General features: G+C 41.4%; 1 protein-coding gene and 1 long non-coding RNA gene across 4 annotated transcripts in view; one reads left to right on the forward strand and one right to left on the reverse strand.

The window, feature by feature from the left end:
- CUL5 (cullin 5) overlaps positions 1–9,043 on the reverse strand; it is a 92,538-nt gene extending 83,495 nt beyond the window's left edge. The window contains exon 1 of the mRNA XM_070490342.1: positions 8,487–9,043. Within this exon, the coding sequence (XP_070346443.1) occupies positions 8,487–8,510 (24 nt within the window). The 5' untranslated portion in view covers positions 8,511–9,043. The remainder of the gene's footprint in view (positions 1–8,486) is intronic.
- Positions 9,044–9,282: 239 nt separating this feature from the next.
- Positions 9,283–16,405, forward strand: LOC139041105 (uncharacterized). Of its 3 annotated transcripts, none has more exons than XR_011495707.1 (3): positions 9,283–9,422; positions 15,867–15,967; positions 16,267–16,405. It is a non-coding gene; the product is annotated as an uncharacterized lncRNA (long non-coding RNA). The 3 variants fall into 3 exon arrangements; XR_011495706.1 differs by lacking the exon at positions 9,283–9,422 and adding an exon at positions 9,546–9,685; XR_011495708.1 differs by lacking the exon at positions 9,283–9,422 and adding an exon at positions 13,498–13,633.
- Positions 16,406–20,274: the final 3,869 nt, after the last annotated feature.

Here is a 20,274-nt window from a genome sequence, read left to right on the forward strand (position 1 = left end):
TATGCACCCCTATGTTCATCACAGCATTATTCACAATAGCCAAGTGATGGAACCAACCTAAGAGCCCAGCAACTGGTGATTGGATAAAGAAGATGTGGTATATATATACAATGGAATACTACTCAGCCATAAAAAAGGACAAAATCGTCCCATTCACAACAATATGGATAGACCTTGAGGGTATTGTGTTGAGTGAAGTAAGCCAGACAGAGAAAGACGAACTCTGTATGATTCCACTCATAGGTGGTAGTTAACATATGGACAAAGAGAACTGATCGGTGGTTGCCAGGGGAAAGGGGGGTGGGAGGAGGGCACTAGGGGTGAAGTGGTATACCTACAACATCACTAATAATGATGTACAACTGTAATTTCACAAGGATGTTAACTTTCATAACCTTAATAAAAAAATAATAATGCTCAAATAAACACATGAAAGTAAACAAAAATAGAAGTCAAGTGGCTTGCAAAATGTTTTAAAAGTAATACAAAATCATTTTTAAATTACTCACTTACTTTGCAACAAAGTAATACAAATACTGATCTATTAGTTTGCCCTGAAAATGTCCAGAAACTCCTATATAACATATGGGACAAAACATACCTCATTAAATTGTAAGAATAATGTTACTACAATATTTTAAATGTCAAATTTTGCATTTAAAAGAAAACATAATGTAGTTACTATTGCTGGACATCTTCTTGCTATATCTTCATGACGACAAAAATTCAAGAAAAGTTACAGTGAAAGGACAAGTTGAAGGCAAGACAAGAAACAATAACATCCACAGAATTAAAAGCAATTATTTTTTATCACCTGTATTCTTCCACGCCCATAACATTTTGACACACAATACAAGGAGTTCAGTCATTTTAAGATTTGTATTTATTCCCTCTTTGAAGTTCCTAATCTATTAATTATAGATATATCCAATGATGGCATTTTAATAACTTTACAAAAGGAATCCAATTCGTATATTTTAGGTCTTCTGTGTAAATTATGAGGTCAGCTATTTGAATGTGTGGGTTCCCAGACTGTCTATGAGTCACTAGTACTCCCAGTTATGTGGTTTTAAAACCACATTTACAATCCCCATCAACCAAAAGAACCACAAAACCACAGTATATATTTGAATACCGGCAATTCTCACTATATTCCAGCCACACTACCCTTTTCAAGGAGTTCCTCAAACATGCCAAGCTCACCACTGCACAAGACGTTTGCCCAGAATGCTGATCATGCAGAGGCCTTCCCAAACCAAAATGCCCTTTCCCCTGTCTTCTCTACAGACCCAGAGCCAATGTCTTGAGCTGGTAGGACAATTGCTTTGATTGGCTATGAGATTGAAATTTTAATTCAGACTAAATGGCAGTTTTCAAAAAGACCTGAAAGCTACGAATCTGACTGAAATGTCATCAAGTGGCAGGGAAGGAAAATTCAACAGAACATAGTTGAAAGCAATATTTAGGGGGGAAAAATTATTTTCTATTGTAAATAAGTAAAATAGTGCCCCCACCTTCTGAACACTTTTGATTACATTGTTTTCATCACAGCCCTTACCCAACGTGTTACTTATTTCTTTGGTGTCAGTATTTACACATTAGAATATAAGCTCCAAAGACCAGGGACCTTGCCTGTCATATTCACTACTGTATTACTGACACTTAGAATAGTATCCATCAGAGTAGATGCTCACATATTTGTGGAATGAACAAGCCCCAGTTATACACATCAAATATTCCTGCTATTACCTGTATGTACTCCACGTATTATGACTAATTTTTTTTTTTTTTTGGAGGAAGATTAGCCCTCAGCTAACTACTGCCAGTCCTCCTCTTTTTGCTGAGGAAGCCTGGCTCTGAGCTAACATCCGTGCCCATCTTCCTCTAGTTTATACGTGGGACACCTACCACAGCATGGCTGCCAAGCAGTGCCATGTCCGCACCCGGGATCCGAACCAGCGAACCCCGGGCCGCCGAGAAGCGGAACGTGCGAACTTAACCGCTGTGCCACCAGGCCGGCCCCCTAATATTTTAACCTGAGCTGTAACTTGTTTACAGAGCCGATCAGGCACCAATTTATGCTACATACTATACAGAGGCAAGAGCCAGGTGACTTTCTGTGACACAACTAGGTTCACCAGGACCCTAGCAAAATACCTAATGAGAAATACCTGTCTTTGTCCATCCCCCTTCTCCAGCTTTCATTGTCCACCAGATAGATGTCCTATAAGTAGCTTTAATTAACATATATCACCTCCAGATTATGGTAAGTGCTCACTTATCTATTTTCACAGAACACGAAAACTCTCACATTTACTTTTATCACATAGTTTTATAGTAGGTGATTTAGTCCACCATTTCCACTTCACCCCTACCCATGGCCAACATACATACCTCTGAAATTGTTTTCTCCCTAGGCTGTAAGTGTCAAATATAACCATGTCTCTAGGACAGGACACAGGAATGAGGGAAGGAGGCCCTAAGGATCATGTGCCTCTTAGATGTCCATTCAGAAGGGCAATTTCCATAAACTCGATTAAACTGACAAGTTACGTTCTAAGGCTCTCATTTATGTTTAAGTAAGACACTAAAAAGAATTACATACCCAGTTGTGTATCTTAACTACATTCACATCTTAGTATCACATCCATATTCCCTGCCAAACATCTTCCTGACTCAATGCCTCTGCACTGGCTGTTCCTGTTCCCTCTACCTGGAACTCTTCTCCTAAATAGATGGCTTGTTCCCTCACCTCATTCAGGTCTCACCTCAAATGTCATCTCTTTAGGGGTCTTCCCTGATCATCCTATTAAAAATAACACCTATCACCCTCTATCCTTTACCCTGTTTGTTTTTCCTCATAACATTTTTCACAACCTGACCTATAGTATATATGTATTTGCTTATATGTTTATTGCCTCTACCCTCCACAAAAATCTAAGTTACATAAGGGCAGGAATTTGTCTGCCTAGATCACCATGATCTAGTTGGAATTAGAAAATGCTAAATACTTGTTGAATGAATGAATTTATTTTCCACAGACTTAATGACTGCTGTTATGATTTCAGTGAACATGGTGTCATTAGCACAAATGCCCCCCATTCACGGTCACCCCACAAATTAGATTTTGAATACACACAAAATAGAAGTAATGATGAGTGACAGATTTTATGTGTAAGAGCCAAGAATAGATTAAGGGCTTGACAACATCTCTGCTCACATATATTTCAAATATTCTCCATTATCTATGGAAGTTTATTTCAAACTCCCTTGTCTAGCATTGAAGACATTTGACAATCTGACCCTGACTTTCCTTTGCACTCTTATCTCCTACTGTTTCCTGTACTCCGGGCTACTTCCAGTACTCTGGGCTGCAAGGCTGCAACAATTCCAAGGAGCACCATTCACAGAGAAAGCAAGAAAGCATGCAGTCCTGCTTACAACGCAGCCAAACTAATCTAGTCTCCATTCCTACCAAATTTTCTCCTAACCACCACCTACAAAAAGTCTACTCATTCTTCAAAATCCAGCTCCAATGCTTTCTCCATAACACTTTGATGGTCCCTTGAAATGATCTCCTCAGTCTGTGAGGGACCATACAGCATGTGGTAACATTCCTGAAATTCTTGCCTTAGGGCAAATCATTAGTACTTTATTCTTCTTTAGTGTATGGTAAGTTCCCAAAGAGCATGGACATTGTTTTACACATCTTTGTATCCTTCATGGTGCCTGCACATGTGTCTAACTTTAATTTACTTTACTTTTACATTACTTTAATAATGAGTAAATTCTACATACATTTCGAATCACTCTATAGTATTTCCATTTTCTTTCCTCTCAAAGGATAAAAAAGTTTCCACTGAGAAAAGTAGCTTCATATTTCAGTTTAAAGTTTAGATTCTCTTGTGGTTTGGTTTTATACCTCTATCACTTCTCTCTCTCTCTCTCTCTCTCGCTCTAGATCTAATTGGAAGGGAATAAAACCAGGAATTCCTCCTTTTAACCAATCAACACTCATTTACTGAGCACCTATAATGTACAGATACTGCAGTAGACTTCTCTTTTCAATCAATTATCGTCCATTTATGGAGCACCTACCGTGAGGGATCATCTCACTACATGGTTAAGGCATCAATAGATTAATAAAATCCCTGAACTACCAGGGCATACAATCCAGAAAGGGAGTTAGATATGTAAACGGATCCTGTAACTAATACATAAGGCATAATGTAAGTGCTAGAAGAGACTGATGCAGTGCTATGGTTGAGCAGAGTAGGCAAAAATTAATTCCAAATGAGAGCACTAAGAAGAAAGGAGGTATCTGGGCTGGGTCTTGATGAATAACAGGATTTCAACAGGCAAATATTGAGGGGAAGGGTGCATTTCTGACAGAAGAAACAGCAAACATAAAGAGTCTTGAAGACTCTGGCATGCCAGTGATCCAACGAGTAACCAGCCAAGTAGAGGGATGTGTGTGTTTGTGTAAGAGAGAGAGAGAGTGTGTGTGTATGTTATTAGGGAAAAGACCCAGCTGGAAAGATCTCAGAGAATTTGAATCATCAAAGGTATCTGAGTAGGAAAGTGATATGGTCAGCACTGTGTTTTGGTCTAGAGCTCAGATTAGAGTTAAGAGATAAAAATAGTGAAATCATGGGAGTTAAGATTGTCCCAGAAAAAAAGTACAAAGACAGAAAAGGGCTGAAGATTAAATCCTGAGAAATAATTATATTGGGGAGGAGACGAGGGAGGTCAATGAAAAACACAAATGATTTGAGAGACAGGAGACCAAGGAGACAGTGTCATAAAAACCAAAAGGCAAGCAGAGTTAGTGATCAACAATATCAGAAGAGAGGATGAATGTATCAGAGAAGAATCTCATTTGGCAATCAGGAGGTTGCTAGTGCTCTTGAGACTCACAGCTTCAATAAAATTGAGTGGGGGTAGGGGGAGAGTCAGATGACAGCAAGCCAAGCAAAAAGGTAAAGAATTACAAAGGCAGCAAGTGAGGGCTGTTTTTCTAAGAACTGTGATAGTGAACGGGAAGGGAAAAGAGCAAAAGTTTGAGGCCAAAGCAGAGTACAGGTTAAGTTTACACGAGGAGATACATGAACTCTCTTATCCTAGAAGTGAAAATAAAGGAGATTGAAACAAAATAAGAGGGGACACGCTGCCAAGTCCTGGAGGGAAACTGAAGGCTGAACAAGAACAAGTGGAAGGAGGCAATGTTGCAGTACCTTGGAAAAGAGCAGAATACAGAGGAAACAGAAAAATGTATGGTATTGACCAAGGAAGCTAAGGGCACTCCAGATAGATGGATAAAGTAACATGCTAGGAATTAAATGGGGTGAGGCTTAGCAAAATAAGATTTAAACAATTGCTATTTGGAAAAGGATACTCAATTGGAAATGAAGAAAATGAGCACTGAGGGCCTAGATGAAAACTGCAAAAGTAAAGGAACAAGCAGAATTATATGTTAAAACAACAAAGTTAAAACAGTAATATTGGAAAGTTTTTGGAGATATAAAACCCCCAAGCAACTAATAACTGTCTATGTCAAAACATAAAACACAAATCTTTGTACATATATCCAAAAGATTTCCAAATTCCAGCCAAGTCTACCTGCTTTAAATAGAGAATACAATCATTATAATCAAATTCCAATATAAAAAAAGTAGGTGGTTTTTGCTCCAGTGGGTTCTGACTTGTAAGTTTCATATCAAAGTTTTGCGTGTTCACAACTTATTAGCCATCCCTCTGAACACTGTCACCCACAAATTCAATAAATTTAACTTCATCCAAGTTATTGATAAAGAGGAAGAGGGCATATTCTTTCAGAAGGATACTAAAGCCCTCCCTTCAGAGTTGATGATGATTTATTACTCATCATTCTTCAGATACAGTTGTTTGACTGACAATGAATCAAATTCTAACTGTATTATCATCTAGCCCACATTTGTCCATTTTGACCAGAGGACATGATAATTCTGTCAAATATGCTCTTGTGAAATCTAATTGTACAATGTCTAAGGCATTTTTCTACAGAACCAGTCTATTAATCCTGCCAAAAAAGGACGTGAGGCTAACTGGCCACTCCCCATCGCCCTGTCTCTATTCAAGGTACCACTAGCCTTGAATTTAAATGATCCTACGAAGAATGTCATGGATCTACTCTGGCGGGGTCTCACTACATTTCTCCAGGAAGACAACCTTCCACTTTTTAATTAGCTATTTCTAAATATATGAATATAAGGCAATCCCCTCCACCTCCCAGTAAGGAGAGAAAAAAGAAAAGAAGGTTTTCCGGCCTACCTGAATATGTAAACTTTTGGTGATATAGATAAAAGAATCAAATGTCTACTCATAAAGTCCATTATGTTACATTAGTTATACATATTTAAAATCACATAGTGCATAAAATAATATTTAGAAATTATTTTCCCCCCCTCTGCATTTTATAAAACAATTTTATTGAAATTTTTCCAGTGTATCTCTGGCACCTGTCTTCATGTTCACCAGGGTGACTGAGTCATTTACCAGTTTTTTCAAAGAGTTACCACCTTCATTTTTTTTTATAAAAGTTGTTTGATCAAGTTACAGAACTTTTTGAATCCTTGTGATCTTTTTAACCTAAGTACCATTGTCTACACATTCAGGCAGCTTTTTCATTCTATAGGTGCGTGCTGTAGATGCAGACTCATAACCTCCACAAGGTAACCACTTACTAGTACTGAAGGAGCTTCAGACTTCTATCTCCTCCAACAAGCCTCTGTAAGGCTTTGAATGGAGTAAAGTGACTTGCTCTTTTCTGAGAGAGACTTACTGGTGGTGTGTGTCGGGGGGAACATGACAACTTGCTTTATATCTAGGTAACCAACAAGTCAAAAATTCACAGACAATCAGGAACTCAATTATTTCTAATTACATTTCAATTAAATACATTTCAATTAATGTATTAGTTGAATTAATCGATTAAAGTATTTCAATTAATAACAAGCTATTGCTTATGTTAACACACAGATGCATTAACAGGAGTCTTTAATTTTAATTAAAGTCTTTAACAGAAGTTAAGTTTTCTTTCTAAACTAACACATTAGAACTCTGCTATATTGTTATAAAAGTCAAGTCAAGCAGGATGGGTTACTCAATTTCTGTGAATTTGTCTTCTTAGGGAAACAGCAAGAGTAGTAATTCCAGTAATTTATCTATATCCTGTACTAATTAAGCGCCAGTCACTATTTTAAACGTTTTACATCGTTAACTCAATCTTCACAATGCTCCTATGAAATAGGTGCTACTGATAATTCCATTTTATTGATGAGGAAACCCAGGAACGGAGAGGTTAAGAAATTTGCCCAAAGTCACACAGCTTCTAAGTGGTAGAAATTCAGTCTGATTCTAGGCCTCTACCCCTTTTAAAAGAAGATATATTGCCTCTTAAATCAGTAAAATTGGGTCTACATTTTATAAGACAGTCCCATCTATCAAGCAGTTAATGTCAGTAGTCTGAAGAAGACATGAATGAGATTCCAGTATATTTTAATATATTTGCGATTCTATTATTTTCTATTCTCATCCCCACTGCCTGAAGGGACAATGAGGGGTTTGGGGGAGTAGTTCATCCCTTGTATTTACGTTCCCTGAGCTAATCGCTACCCCCATTTCAGTCAGTACTTTTAAGGCAAAATCTTCCCACTATAAACACAAACACAGAACAGACTAGCGCCCTGTCTCCCTCATTCGCCTCCAAACTTTTTAACAGACGGTAGAGAATCTGCCCCTCTGGGGCCAGCTCTCCCTCGCTATCCCAAATCTCTAAAACTAACTTTAAGCGTTTTCTTTGTTCAGGTAACTTTCCTAAGCCCTAAAACGATGGCAGCACTTCCTCAGTAGTCATCTGGTTGTGTCCTATAACGGGGTTCAGGAGCAGTTTCCCAAGGAAAAAAAGGTAAAACGTGAACTCAAGTACGAGAGGCCGGGAGGGAAGGTGTGGCGCGCAGGCCAGCGAGGGCACCGCTGCCCGCCTCGGAATTTCTGCAGACAGGACGAGAACGGGAACTGAAGGTGGGGGTCGAGCCACTGGAACCTGTTAGGCTGCGTTTTCTCCGATTTTCCTCTCACGCGTCTTAGACTCTCGCTTCAGAAGAAACTGAGACCCTAAGAGTACAAACTGCCCCACTGGTCAGGACACAGCGCCACCATTCATCCCCAGCCCGAGGCCAGAGCTGGGCCCGGGAAGCAGTGCTCCCCGCCAGCCCTCCCTGGGCCTTTCTCACACGGGTCAACCGGCGGGAGGGGCAACAGGAGCCTCTCGACCCCAAGGCCAGAAACCCGCGTTCCTGTCCTCGGCGGCAGCCTCCCCGGCTTCCCTTCCGGGAGACAACCCCTGAACTCTCCCACATTTCACCCCCGAACCCGAACCAACCCTCTCCCGAAGAGCTGAACCGAGCGGTCACGGAGTAAAACCCAAGAGGGACTGAGGGTCTTACCTTTAACAGATTAGACGTCGCCATGTTCCTTCAACTTAGATTCTCGCGAGACGACGCGAGATTTCGTGGCGCTCCGGGCCCGACCACAAGCGGAGGCCGGAGTTGCCACCAGGGCCGACGGACCCAGCGGCCCGCACCGGGGGTGTCCTGGTCGCCGGGGCGGCGTGCCGACAGCGCTGACCTTGTCCCAGGCACCTGGAGCTTCCTTTCTCTTTTCCCCTACATGGTCACCGGAGCTTCCCCACACGAAAGAGCTCATACAAACGCTCAGGGAGACGGCAACGGCGAATGGTGAGAAGATAACAGGAGCCGACCTGAATGGGAAGAGGAAGCATCGACTCCACCAGCCTCCCCACTCCGTCGGATTAGCCTTTGTGGTTGCACCCGCAGCGGCCACCGGCAACGAATTTAGCTCGGCTTAGGCCGGGCAGCTCGGGTTCCCCGGGCGCATCACGTGACGCCGCGGGCGGGGGCGCGCTCGGGAGCGAGCGTGGGAGCCTGGAAGCCTCGGTGGGCCGGGAGGCTGCGGAGAGGGCGAGAGCACGCCCTCTGCTGGCGGGACCGCACGTTTTCTCTCTTCCCTCGCCCCAAATCTGGCGAGCCGGGGCTGAGGAAGACACCTTATCCCGAATGAAATGCTTATGACAGCTCGTCTTAGGCCCGGCAGCTCATGCAGTAAGAACTGGCACATAGACGGCGCCCAATGAATATGTGTTGAATGAATGCACAGAAGTATTTATTAATACTTCTATTCAAGAGTGCCTGGCACTGAAATCATCTAGAAAAGGTTGTTCAGGCAATGAATATTCATCTTGGATTTCCTGAAGGCACATTATCTTAGAAGATCCTAAACCATAAGTCCCCAGGCTTTATCGCTTCAGACCAGAAACCACGCCAAGGGAAGAGAATATATATGTAGAATCTACAATATACTTGGTATTGTCATGCATGTTTGCAAACAATCTCATTCATACGTTCATAATATGTTGGAAACAAGTAAGAGCTATGGAGTAAAAGCAGGAAAGGGGAATGAAGTTTGCAGTTTTCAGTAGAGTGATCCAAGTAGTCCTCACTGAGAAGATGGCATTTGAGCAAAGTCTTGAAGGAAGTGTGGGAGAAGAGCATTCCAGACAGGGGGGAAGCACAGCACCATACCTGAGGTGGCAGGTTGCCCAGAGTGTCCGAGGAACAGCGAGAAGGTTGGTGTGTTCAGAGCAGAAAGAGTCATGAGGGCGTTAGATGGTAAAGGGCCTTGTAGACCACTGGAAAGACTAGCTTTCATTCTGAGTGAGACTGGGATCATTGCAGCCTTTTGAACAGAGAACTGATGATCAAACTCCCATTTTAACGTGATCTCTCTGCTGTGTAATGAGTAGAAGCAGAAAGCTAATTTAGAAAGTTTTTGTAATATCTCATTAAATTGACACAACAATCAAGCCACCTAGGTGTCCCCATTTTACAGATGATTTAGTAGAGAGTAATCTAGGCACGATTAAACAATGAGTAAATGGTAGAACAAGGATTCGGAGCCGCTCTGCCTGTAATGTCCTGGCAGAATGTTAACATAAGGATGACTCTTAGAGGTCTTTGTTCTACAGATGAGAAGACTGAGGCTTGATCTGGCCAAGGTCACTCAACTATGTTAGAGAAAAGTCCTAGTCCAGAATAAACTTTATATAATTATGGTTCACTTTTCCAGCGAGACTAGGTTATCTGCAACCCTAGGCCAACTCTACTGCTTAAAGTGTAAAACTATAGATTAAATTATAATCAACTTTACCCTAAAAAAGAAAGGTGACAAGCTATGATACAACAATTGAATTGAATTAATTAATTAATGGCCCTACTTAAAAAATCCAATTAAGTATTTAATTCTTGTTTGAGTACCTATTAACAGTTAGGCACTAGAAATACAGGGTTAAATGAGACAGAGGAGACCATTGCCCTCTAGGAGCTTATGGTCTAATAAGGGAGCCAGATATTAAGCATAGTTCACAAATCAAACATTACTTAACTGGAATTATGATAAATATTGCAAAGGAAAAATTCAGTGTGCACTCGAGAACATATGATAGGCAGGGGGCTTAATATCCTAATTGCCATCATTCCTCTGGTCACACTCTGAACCTTATGGCTAATTTTGAAAACTCAATTTCAGGGGCCGGCCCAATGGTGCAGCCGTTAAGTGTGCAAGTTCCACTTTGGTGGCCCGGGGTTCGCTGGTTCGGATCCTGGGTGCGGACATGGCAACATTTGGCACGCCATGCTGTGGTAGGCGTCCCACATATGAGGTAGAGGAGGATAGGCATGGATGTTGGCTCAGGGCCGGTCTTCCTCATCAAAAAGAGGAGGATTGGCAGCAGTTAGCTCAGGGCTAATCTTCCTTAAAAATAAAATAAATAAAAAATAAATAAGTTTAAAAATTAAACAAAAAACAAACAAAAAATCAGCATATGGTTAAATAGGCATTATCATGCATTACTAATGCAAGTATAATTTGATACCTTTAGGATAAAAATTTGGGGGGCTGGCCCCGTGGCCGAGCGGTTAAGTTCGCGCGCTCCGCTGCAGGCGGCCCAGTGTTTCGTTGGTTCGAATCCTGGGCGCGGACATGACACTGCTCATCAAACCACGCTGAGGCAGCGTCCCACATGCCACAACTAGCAGGACCCACAACAAAGAATATACAACTATGTACCGGGGGGCTTTGGGAAGAAAAAGGAAAAAATAAAATCTTTAAAAAAAAAAAAAAAAAATTTGGTAAAATAAATCCAGAGCTTTAAAAATGAAAAAAAAATGATTAATTTAAAAATAGAGAACACAAGCACGTTGTACAAAATTCACAAGGTGCTGAAAGGAATACGGTTAAAAGAAGGCCTCCTCGCCCTTTCTGGGGTAATGTCATGTTCTATATTGCGGTAGGGATCTGGGTTATTCGGGTGTATGCATTTCTCAAAACTCAGCCCTTCTACCCTTAAGATTTTTGCATCTCATTCAAAAGAAAAAGTAGTAAACAAAATTTGAAATGTAGTTAGTGATATTTATGCTAAAGAATTTAGGGGTAAGTGAAGTTATGTTTACGATTTACTTTGAAATGTATCAAAAAATAAGATGGATTGATGGTTGCATTGAAAGGTTGACAAAGCAAGTATAGTAAAATGTTAATGACAGAATCCAGACGGAGGATATACTAGTGTTCTCTGTGTAAAATCTTTTAGCATGTCTATATGATTGAAATTTTTCATAATCAAATGTTGGGGGAATTTTTTTTTTTAAACAGGCCTCCTTTCCTCCACAGTCCCCCAGGTACCCATTCTTCCTTCTGAGGCTCAACTGTGGTTAGAAGTTTTTTGTGACTCCCTAGGACATTTCTATGTGTATATAAGTATTCATGTATGTATTCTTTTCTTCTCCTCCTCCCCAAATGATGGTATACTACTTATACTCCTTAACATCTTTTTTTTTCACTCAGCTGTGATAGAAATTACTGAAAAATATGTTTTTGCTTATTTTTTTTCACACGTTCTCAAAGAAATTCAAACAATTACTGGCAGGCCCTAATGCATCCGTTGCCTCCAGGATGTTTGGGATTATTACTTCCAAAATAGGCTCTTGATGTCCATGAGAAAGATGCAGGAGAAGCAGTGACTTCAGGGGAGAAATAAGATTCACTTAGAATAAGAAAGAAACCATTAAGAGGAGAGTTTGAGGATACAGAGGATTTTACTGCCTGTCCAGAGGCTCAGAGTTTGGGGAAAGAGGAGATGGAATTAGAAGTGCTAAGTGCTGAGGTGTACCTGAATGAGGGGTAACCTAGGTGTTGGGGCTTCTTGTGGAGACTGATAGAACAAGGCTAAAGGCATAATAAGATTGGTCTTAATGGTGGAAGGGTAGATAATGGGGGTGTGTCAGATGGTATGGAGCAGTGGGGATCTCGCCAGAAAGAGAGCTCTAGAATCCCATCTTCTCTGCTGCAGTTGAAAGTGTGGAGGCTGGGGAGGGGCACTCCTACTCCATTCAAATCCACAGGGTTCTTGGGAATTCTCTTGACCCTTACCAGAGGAGGCAGGGAACCCAGGGAGACACATGGGTTTATCTAGGGTACTGAGAATTCTGTGGAACAATATATATTTTTTTTTTTTTAGTGATGAAGATTCACCCTGAGCTAACATCTGCTGCCAATCTTCCTCTTTTTTTGCTTGAGGAAGATTACCCCTGAGCTAACACATGTGCCAATCTTCCTCTATTTTGTATGTGGGATGCTGCCACAGCATGGCTGATGAATGGAGTAGTTCCATGCCCGGGATCCGAACCCACAGACCCAAGCCACTGAAGCAGAGCATGCAGAACTTCAACCACTCAGCCACAGGGCCGGCCCCTGGGGAACAAATTTTAATAACCAATTTGGGGCTGGTCTTCTCAAAGCAAATGGCAGTCACCTATTCTTTCAAGGTTCTTCATTAAGAATTGTTAACCAATGCCTTAAGCTTATGCCTCAATGATATTTTCTAGACAAGGATGAATTGAATAATGTAGGGCTTATGATTTATTTACTGGAAAATAAACCTCTGAATGCTGAAAAATGCAAAAGCATCTAAAGATTTAAAATATTGCAAAACAATACTGCAAGGCACCAGAATGATCAATTATTGAAAAATCAGTGATTAGATATATGATTTCTGGAACAAATAGATATTTTAACCAACTTGTTGGGTTGGCCAACTTGCATCCTATAAACTTGCTTGGGGTCAAATTATCTTCTGCTGTATCAGCTAGTGTTGTTAGTGACAGAACTGGGACTAGATCCAAGTCCTCTGATTTGTGTTTTAATACTCTTCTTGTCTGAAGGATTTTATCAAAGAATACAAAGACAGAAAGCTCAAGATATGTTTCGCTTGTCCTGCGAGGCAGAACTCTCATTTCTGGACCTGATTCTTATCTTCTCTGAGGCCACCTCACCGAAGACTCAGACTCTAGTTCCTCGTTGGCCCCTGTCCACAGCTGTGGCTCTCCCTTGCCTGACTCTCAGACGTACCCTCTCTTCAGTTAGGAGAAAAGCAGCTCAACCTGAGATGGTTCCAAGTTTTCCAATGTTTTTGCTGGATCTGATTGCACATCTTCTGTACCTGTTTGCTCCAGTGCCCAAGGCAGGCTCATCCTTTCTCCTTTACTCACCTACTAAATAGATTCGCCAGCAGCTAGGAACTCTCCTCCCTGGAAAGAGAAGACAAGTCAGAGGTTTTAACTCCGGGCTCCTTAACCTCGCATTCTGGTACTCTCCAGCGGCTACTGGTTGGACAGGCAGGCGCTGGAATGGGAGTGTTCAAAACTCTGTCTCACTAGCTCCTCCCAGTGGCACATCCATTCACTACAGTGGCAGGAGCTGCTATCAGAGATCATGTGGACTTTTTAAAGGGGATTTCAAAGACCCAGAAATTCTCCCTCCCTCTCTCTCTCTCTCATACACACACACACCCCAACACTTCTAGTACTTGTTTCATTATCTATAATTACACAAATAATTATTCCCTTTCCAGAAAAGCAAACAACTTTTTCTTGCTTAATTAGTGCTAAGCAGAGGAAACAAAACTTTGCAGCTGTTGGCCAATTATAACCTTTTGATTCATGCTATCACTTGGAGACTTCATCTAATTATAATTTTATTTTAAAATTCTATAATACTTTTTACTCAAGCTACTATCATTCAAAAGCCTTATCTACTTTTAATTTCTTTCAGTTTAGACAATTTGAAATATGACTATGAAAATAATATTTTAGTAATAGAATTTGGACTTACTTTCTGTGTGAAACTCAGTTTCTTAATTGAATTAAATCTGAAGTAAAGTGTCAGAGCATTTTTGCTGTGCCAAAGCAATCCAGTAGTTGTAGTACAAAGGGTGTATCCTGCTGTATGTTTCTTATTAAATTAAGTACTACTTATAAAATTAAAATACCCTCAGGCTTCACAAGTCCAGGCAATGAGGTCACATGAGTATTAAGGTCTAAATGTTGCCACTTCTTCCACCAGCCTCCACTCCTTCCCCTTCACTTATTTTGTTTCGTTTTGTTTTGTTAGTCTCCAGGGCAGGCTTCGGAATGCCTGGGATCAATTCTGCTTGTGTTCTTCAGCTCCATTCAGCTCCATCCAGCTCCATCATTTAGTCAGCTATCTACAATGTATTGGTGATTTCAGAGAATACAATTAGACATGCTAATTATGAGCCAGCTGAGAACAAACACAAGGGGATAAACAGGCCTTAAAGTATTTACATTATGGTAGTAAGGCTATAGCGGAGAATGTGTCTTGAAAGGGAGGCCAAGGGCCAGCCCGGTGGCGCAATGATTAAGTTCGCATGTTCTGCTTTGGCGGCCCGGGTTCGTCAGATCCTGGATGTGGACATGGCACTGCTTGGCAAGCTATGCTGCGGCAGGCGTCCCACATATAAAGTAGAGGAAGATGGGCACAGATGTTAGCTCAGGGCCGGTTTTCCTCAGCAAAAAGAGGAGGATTGGCAGCAGATGTTAGCTCAGGGCTAATCTTCCTAAAAAAAAAAAAAAGAAAAGGAGGCCAAGTGTTTTTTTCCTCTCTTCTCTCTGAATAGGACTTGCCCACTCAGTCATAGATAGTGTGGCTGGAGAACCACTGACTGCCTTCAACTCCTGCAACTTAGAAGTGACTAAGGCCTGGAATCTACCCACTAGACATACATAAGAATCAGCTCAGACTATCAGGGACATTCTCTTACATTTATCTTTGATATGATTTCCCCAAAATTAATTTGTATACTGTATTCAATAAAATTCTGATAAAATACTTACATGATCTTTTTTTTACAGAAATTTGGCAAGCCAATTAAAAATGTATTCAGGAGGTAAAATGTGGAAGAACAGCAAAAAATAATTTAAAAAACAATAAAGGAGGACTTGCTCCACTGTATATCAACCCATATTACATTTACTTTTTCAATGCTGGTTTTCTTTTATTTTTCAAAAAACTTTTTATTAAAGAAAATTTCACAAAAGTAGAAAAAAAGCCAAATAAATTCCATATGCCCACTGTATTAGATTCCCATTGCTGCTGTAACAAATAAACTTAGTGGCTTAAAACAGCACAAATTCACTCTCTTACAGTGCTGGAGGTCAGAAGTCTAAAATCAAGGTGTCAGTAGTGCTGCATTTCTTCTGAAGGTTTCAGGAAAGAATCTATTCCTTGCCTTTTCCATCTTCTAGTGGCTGCCCTCAGTCTTTGGCTGGTGGCTCCTTCCACCATCTTCCAAGCCACAGCATAGCATCTTCTCTCTCTGACTCTGCTTCCCTCTGCTTCCATTGTCATATGGTCTCCTTTTTTTGACTTTGACCCTCTTGTCTCTCTCTTATCAGGACGCTTGTGATTATATGGGGCCCACCTGGATAACCCAGGATCTTTCCATCTCAAGATCCTTAACTTAATCACACCTGCAAAACCCTTTCTGCGATGTAAGGTAATATATCCCCAGCTTCTGGAGATTAGGACACAGACGGACATCTTTGGGGGGGCTATTATTTTGTCTTCCGTCCATACCAACAACTCATCCATGTATACTCCAATTCACTTCTAGTCTATTATTTTGAAGCAAATTCCAGATAGTCTATCATTTCATTGATAAAATGTTAGTACGTATGTGTAGAAGGTAAGAGCCCATTTTAAAAACATGACTATATACCATTATCACACCTAAAAAATCAACATAATGTCTTAGTATTCAATTTCCCCTGACTGTTATATAATTCTTTTTTACAGTTGAATCAGGATCATATGATCAACACAACGCATGTGGCTGATGTTTCCCGTAAGTCTCTTTTAACTCATGAGCTTGTATGGTGGACACTGAGATATTCTACCCTGATCTCCTTCACTGAAGGACTTGTTTCCCCAGCTCTGCTGTCTGTAGGCAAACTTCATCTGCCTCAGGTGCAGAGAGCCACCTTACCCAAGGCCACACCTCTTCTGGAGGCCCATCTCCTACAATTTATCAACAAAAGGGAATCAAGCCCTGGCCATCTCAACCTAAATCTGTCTCAGAGGCAGCTTGCTGGGAAACCTATTCTGTGAGAGTTGTTACCAGAAGGATTTCAATAAAGGAGTAGCTAAAATGAAGTTATGGAACTGAATCACTTCTTACAAGTACGATAAAGACACCATCACAGGTTATTAAAACTTTCTCCACTGGTGAATTGTTTGATATATGGTGGAAAGGAATGCATTAGCTGGTGCCGTATATAAGGTATTTGAGGAATAAAGGTTAACTATATGGGGGTAACTATAGTAACTATTAGGACAACGGTATTAGGTGGCTATCACTAAGCACAAGAAAAGGTAATGAAAATCGAAGAACATTAATTGCCAATTGGAAACTAAGTGTGAAATCCAGGTCTCCTCAATAGCTTGCAAACAGGCTTTCATGTCCTCCAGTGGGAGGATGGAGAAAGCCAAGGACCAGGCCCAGGATTTAATCGTCAGAGTAGCTGAGCTCCAAGGAGAGTTAAACGCCCTACAAGGCAGGTTTTCTACTCCAAGGTCAAGGCCTGACTGAGAAAGCATGAGAACCTGACAAATGGAGTGAAGACATCTAGTTTGATGACCTAGAAAATCTTGATTCACCAGATTCCCCTGAACCCTCTGATCCTGAGGAGCCCATCCTTTTCTATTAAGAACTAGCACTTCTTCCTTGGCTTGTTGATGATTCAGAGATTTTTTTTTTTCCCCTACAAGGCAACATGTGCTTCCTCTCCTGGCCTTAGCTAGAGTTAAGTCACGATATAACGCAGTCAAGAATGTGCTGGGCCTGATAAGTGAGGAAAGAGACTATATCCCAAAAAGAATGGCAAGACTGCCAGTCTGCACTGCAGGGGCTGGGGGATTACTCCTGCTATTGGTGTCTGAAGGTGCTTGATCTGCAGGCCAGAATATAAGGTTGATAAGGGAAATTTTATTGATTTGGGAGCATTTTCACAGAGCATTGGATTTGATACTCTGGCAAGAACCCCAGGGTTGTCACCTCAATAAAAATCATCATCCTTTGCCCAATTTTCAGACCCAGAACCTATTGACTTTAGAAGAGGTTGGGTACCCAGGAGGAAGGACCCTACAACATCTCAGCAAGTGTACATAGTAATGGTTTCTCTTGTCCTTTCCCAAAGAGACCCACAGCCATTTACGATGGTAACTATGCACTGGGGAAAAGGGATATCCAAATATATCAAAGACCATTGGACACAGGGTCAAAGTTGACACTGATATTCAGAGTCCTGAAGTGTCATCATGGTTCCATTCTAACATGTCATCCGTGTTGGAATAGAGGCATATAGGGATCAGGTAATAAGTGATACACTTGATTAGGTCCACCTCACAGTGAGGCTACTGCATCTGCAGACTCATTCAGTGGTCATTTCCTCAATCCTCAAATGTACAGTTGAAACAGACATAACTGGTAGTTGGCCCATCATATTGAATCAATAGCCTCTGGGGGTACAGCTAGCAATGTGGGGAAATCCAAGCAGCAGACTCGGAAAGTGCACATCTGCCCTGGCCAAGAGCATAAATACCATATCCTGAGGGAGGTGGTGGAAATTAGGGCCTCTAAGATCTTAAAGATTTTAGAATTCAGGAGTGATAATCCTTATTACATCTCCATTTAATTCACCCGTCTTGACCCTGAAAACACTAGACAGATTTTGGAGAAGGACAGTAGACTATCAGATTCAAACAACTGCAGCACTAATGGTACCAATTGTAGCATTGTCCCAGATGTGCTGTCTTTGCTAGAGTAGATTAACATGGTCCTAGGTACTTCTGATTTTGTGAATACATTCGTTCCTATCTCTATCAGAAGAGAGGATCAGAAATAGTTTGCATTCACTTGAAATAGACAACAGTAAAAATGTACAGTTTTTCCCTAGGGCCATGTTAATTCTTCTGTCCTTTGTCATACTATAGTCCAAAGAGATCTGGACTGTCTTAACATCCTGCATAACATCATATTGATACATGACACCATTTATGATAGATGACTGGCCATAATGCTAGAAGCCTTTATAAGACACATATACTTCTGAGGTGGGAAATAAACCCTATGAAGATTCAGGAACCTGCCACAAGAGTAAAACGTTTAAGGGTCAAGTGATCAGATGCATGTTGAGACATTCCATCTAGACTCAAGAACAAATAGTTACATCTTACACCTCTTACCATGAAGAAGGAAGAACAAATCCTGGTAGGCTTCTTTGGGTTCTGAAGACAACTTAGTCCACACCAGATAATACTGCTCTGCCCCATATACCAGGTTTCCAGGAAATGAAAGGGCTCTATGGCAAATGCAGATTGTGGTGCAAGTGGCCTTGCTGCTTTGACCAAAAATCAGCAGACTCTATGCCATTAGATGTATCAGTGGTGGGAAAGACACCTTGTGGAGTTTATGGCAAGACCCAATGGGAGAATCACAAGCATCCCCTAGGTTCCAGATCAAAGTCATTTCATCTATAGAGGAGAATTATATGCCTTTTGATTTTTTTTTAAATTGGCACCTGAGCTAACAACTGTTGCCAATCTTCTTCTTCCTTTTTTCTTTTCCTTTTTCTCCCCAAATCCCCCCAGTACATAGTTGTATATTTTAGTTGTGGGTCCTTCTAGTTCTGGCATATGGGACACCGCCTCAACATGGCCTGATGAGTGGTGCCATGTCTGTGCCCAGGATCTGAACCCGTGAAACCCTGGGCCACCGAAGCGGAGCGCATGAACTTAACCACTGGGGCCAGCCCCTATATGCCTTTTTAAAAACAGCTTCTGGTATGATGCTGGGCACTGGTAGAGGTGACGAGCATGACCATGAGGCACCAAGTGACCCTGTGGCCACAACTGCCTTTCATCAGTTGGTTTCCATCAGAGCTGCCAAGCACAGCAACACTTATAAGACAGAAGTGGTACATCCAGGATTGAGCACAAGCCAGATCAGAAGCAGAAGCAAACTGTATAGACAGGAAGCTTGGAACCCTATGTCATCCAACACTATTGCACCAGTGTCTCTCCCTTAGCTCACACCTATGGCCTTATGACCAGCTGACGAAGGAGAAAAAAGGCCAGACTTGATTCATGATGGATTGGCTCAGTGTGTCTGTGTGCAGGCTGAAAATGGACAGCAGCTGTACCAAAGTCTTGAAAGGCAGTAGTTTGGGGAAACCCTCCCTATGGGCAGAGCCTTGGGTGGTGCCCTTTGACAAAGATTCTCTCCTTGACCAAACTTTAGCCAGGTTCCTCTGAGCCTGAGTAGGCCCTGGCTTTGGGGATGTCCTAGAGCCCAGTTTTAGCAAGAACCCTGTGAAGTCATTTCAGCTAAAACCTTCCAGCCTTGATATGTGATCAAACTCCTCATCCCTCAAATTCCTCATCGTGCATCATCCCCCAGGTGGTATGTGGTCACCCTGGCCTGCCTTCAGCAAGAATCCTGTTAGTTCTGTTCAGCCAGAATCTACCCTGATGTTTCCTCTTAGTCATTTTCCCCTACCCTGCTCCTTGGCTATAAATTCCCACTTTTGCTTGTTGAATTTAGAATTAAACCCAGTTCTATACTGAAGTTTCTTTTCCCTCATTGCAATTGTTCTTGAATAAAATACATTTTTACTACTTTAACTACTGTCCAGTTCTGGTTTTTCTATGCCAACTTAGTCATTCACTTTACGTGGAAAGAGAAATGGCATGAAGTTAGAATATACAGACTCTTGAGAAGTGGTGAATGGCTTGGCTATTTGACTA

The sequence above is a fragment of the Equus asinus genome, chromosome 20, assembly GCF_041296235.1.
Source record: "Equus asinus isolate D_3611 breed Donkey chromosome 20, EquAss-T2T_v2, whole genome shotgun sequence".
In the NCBI taxonomy this organism is placed as follows: domain Eukaryota; kingdom Metazoa; phylum Chordata; class Mammalia; order Perissodactyla; family Equidae; genus Equus; species Equus asinus.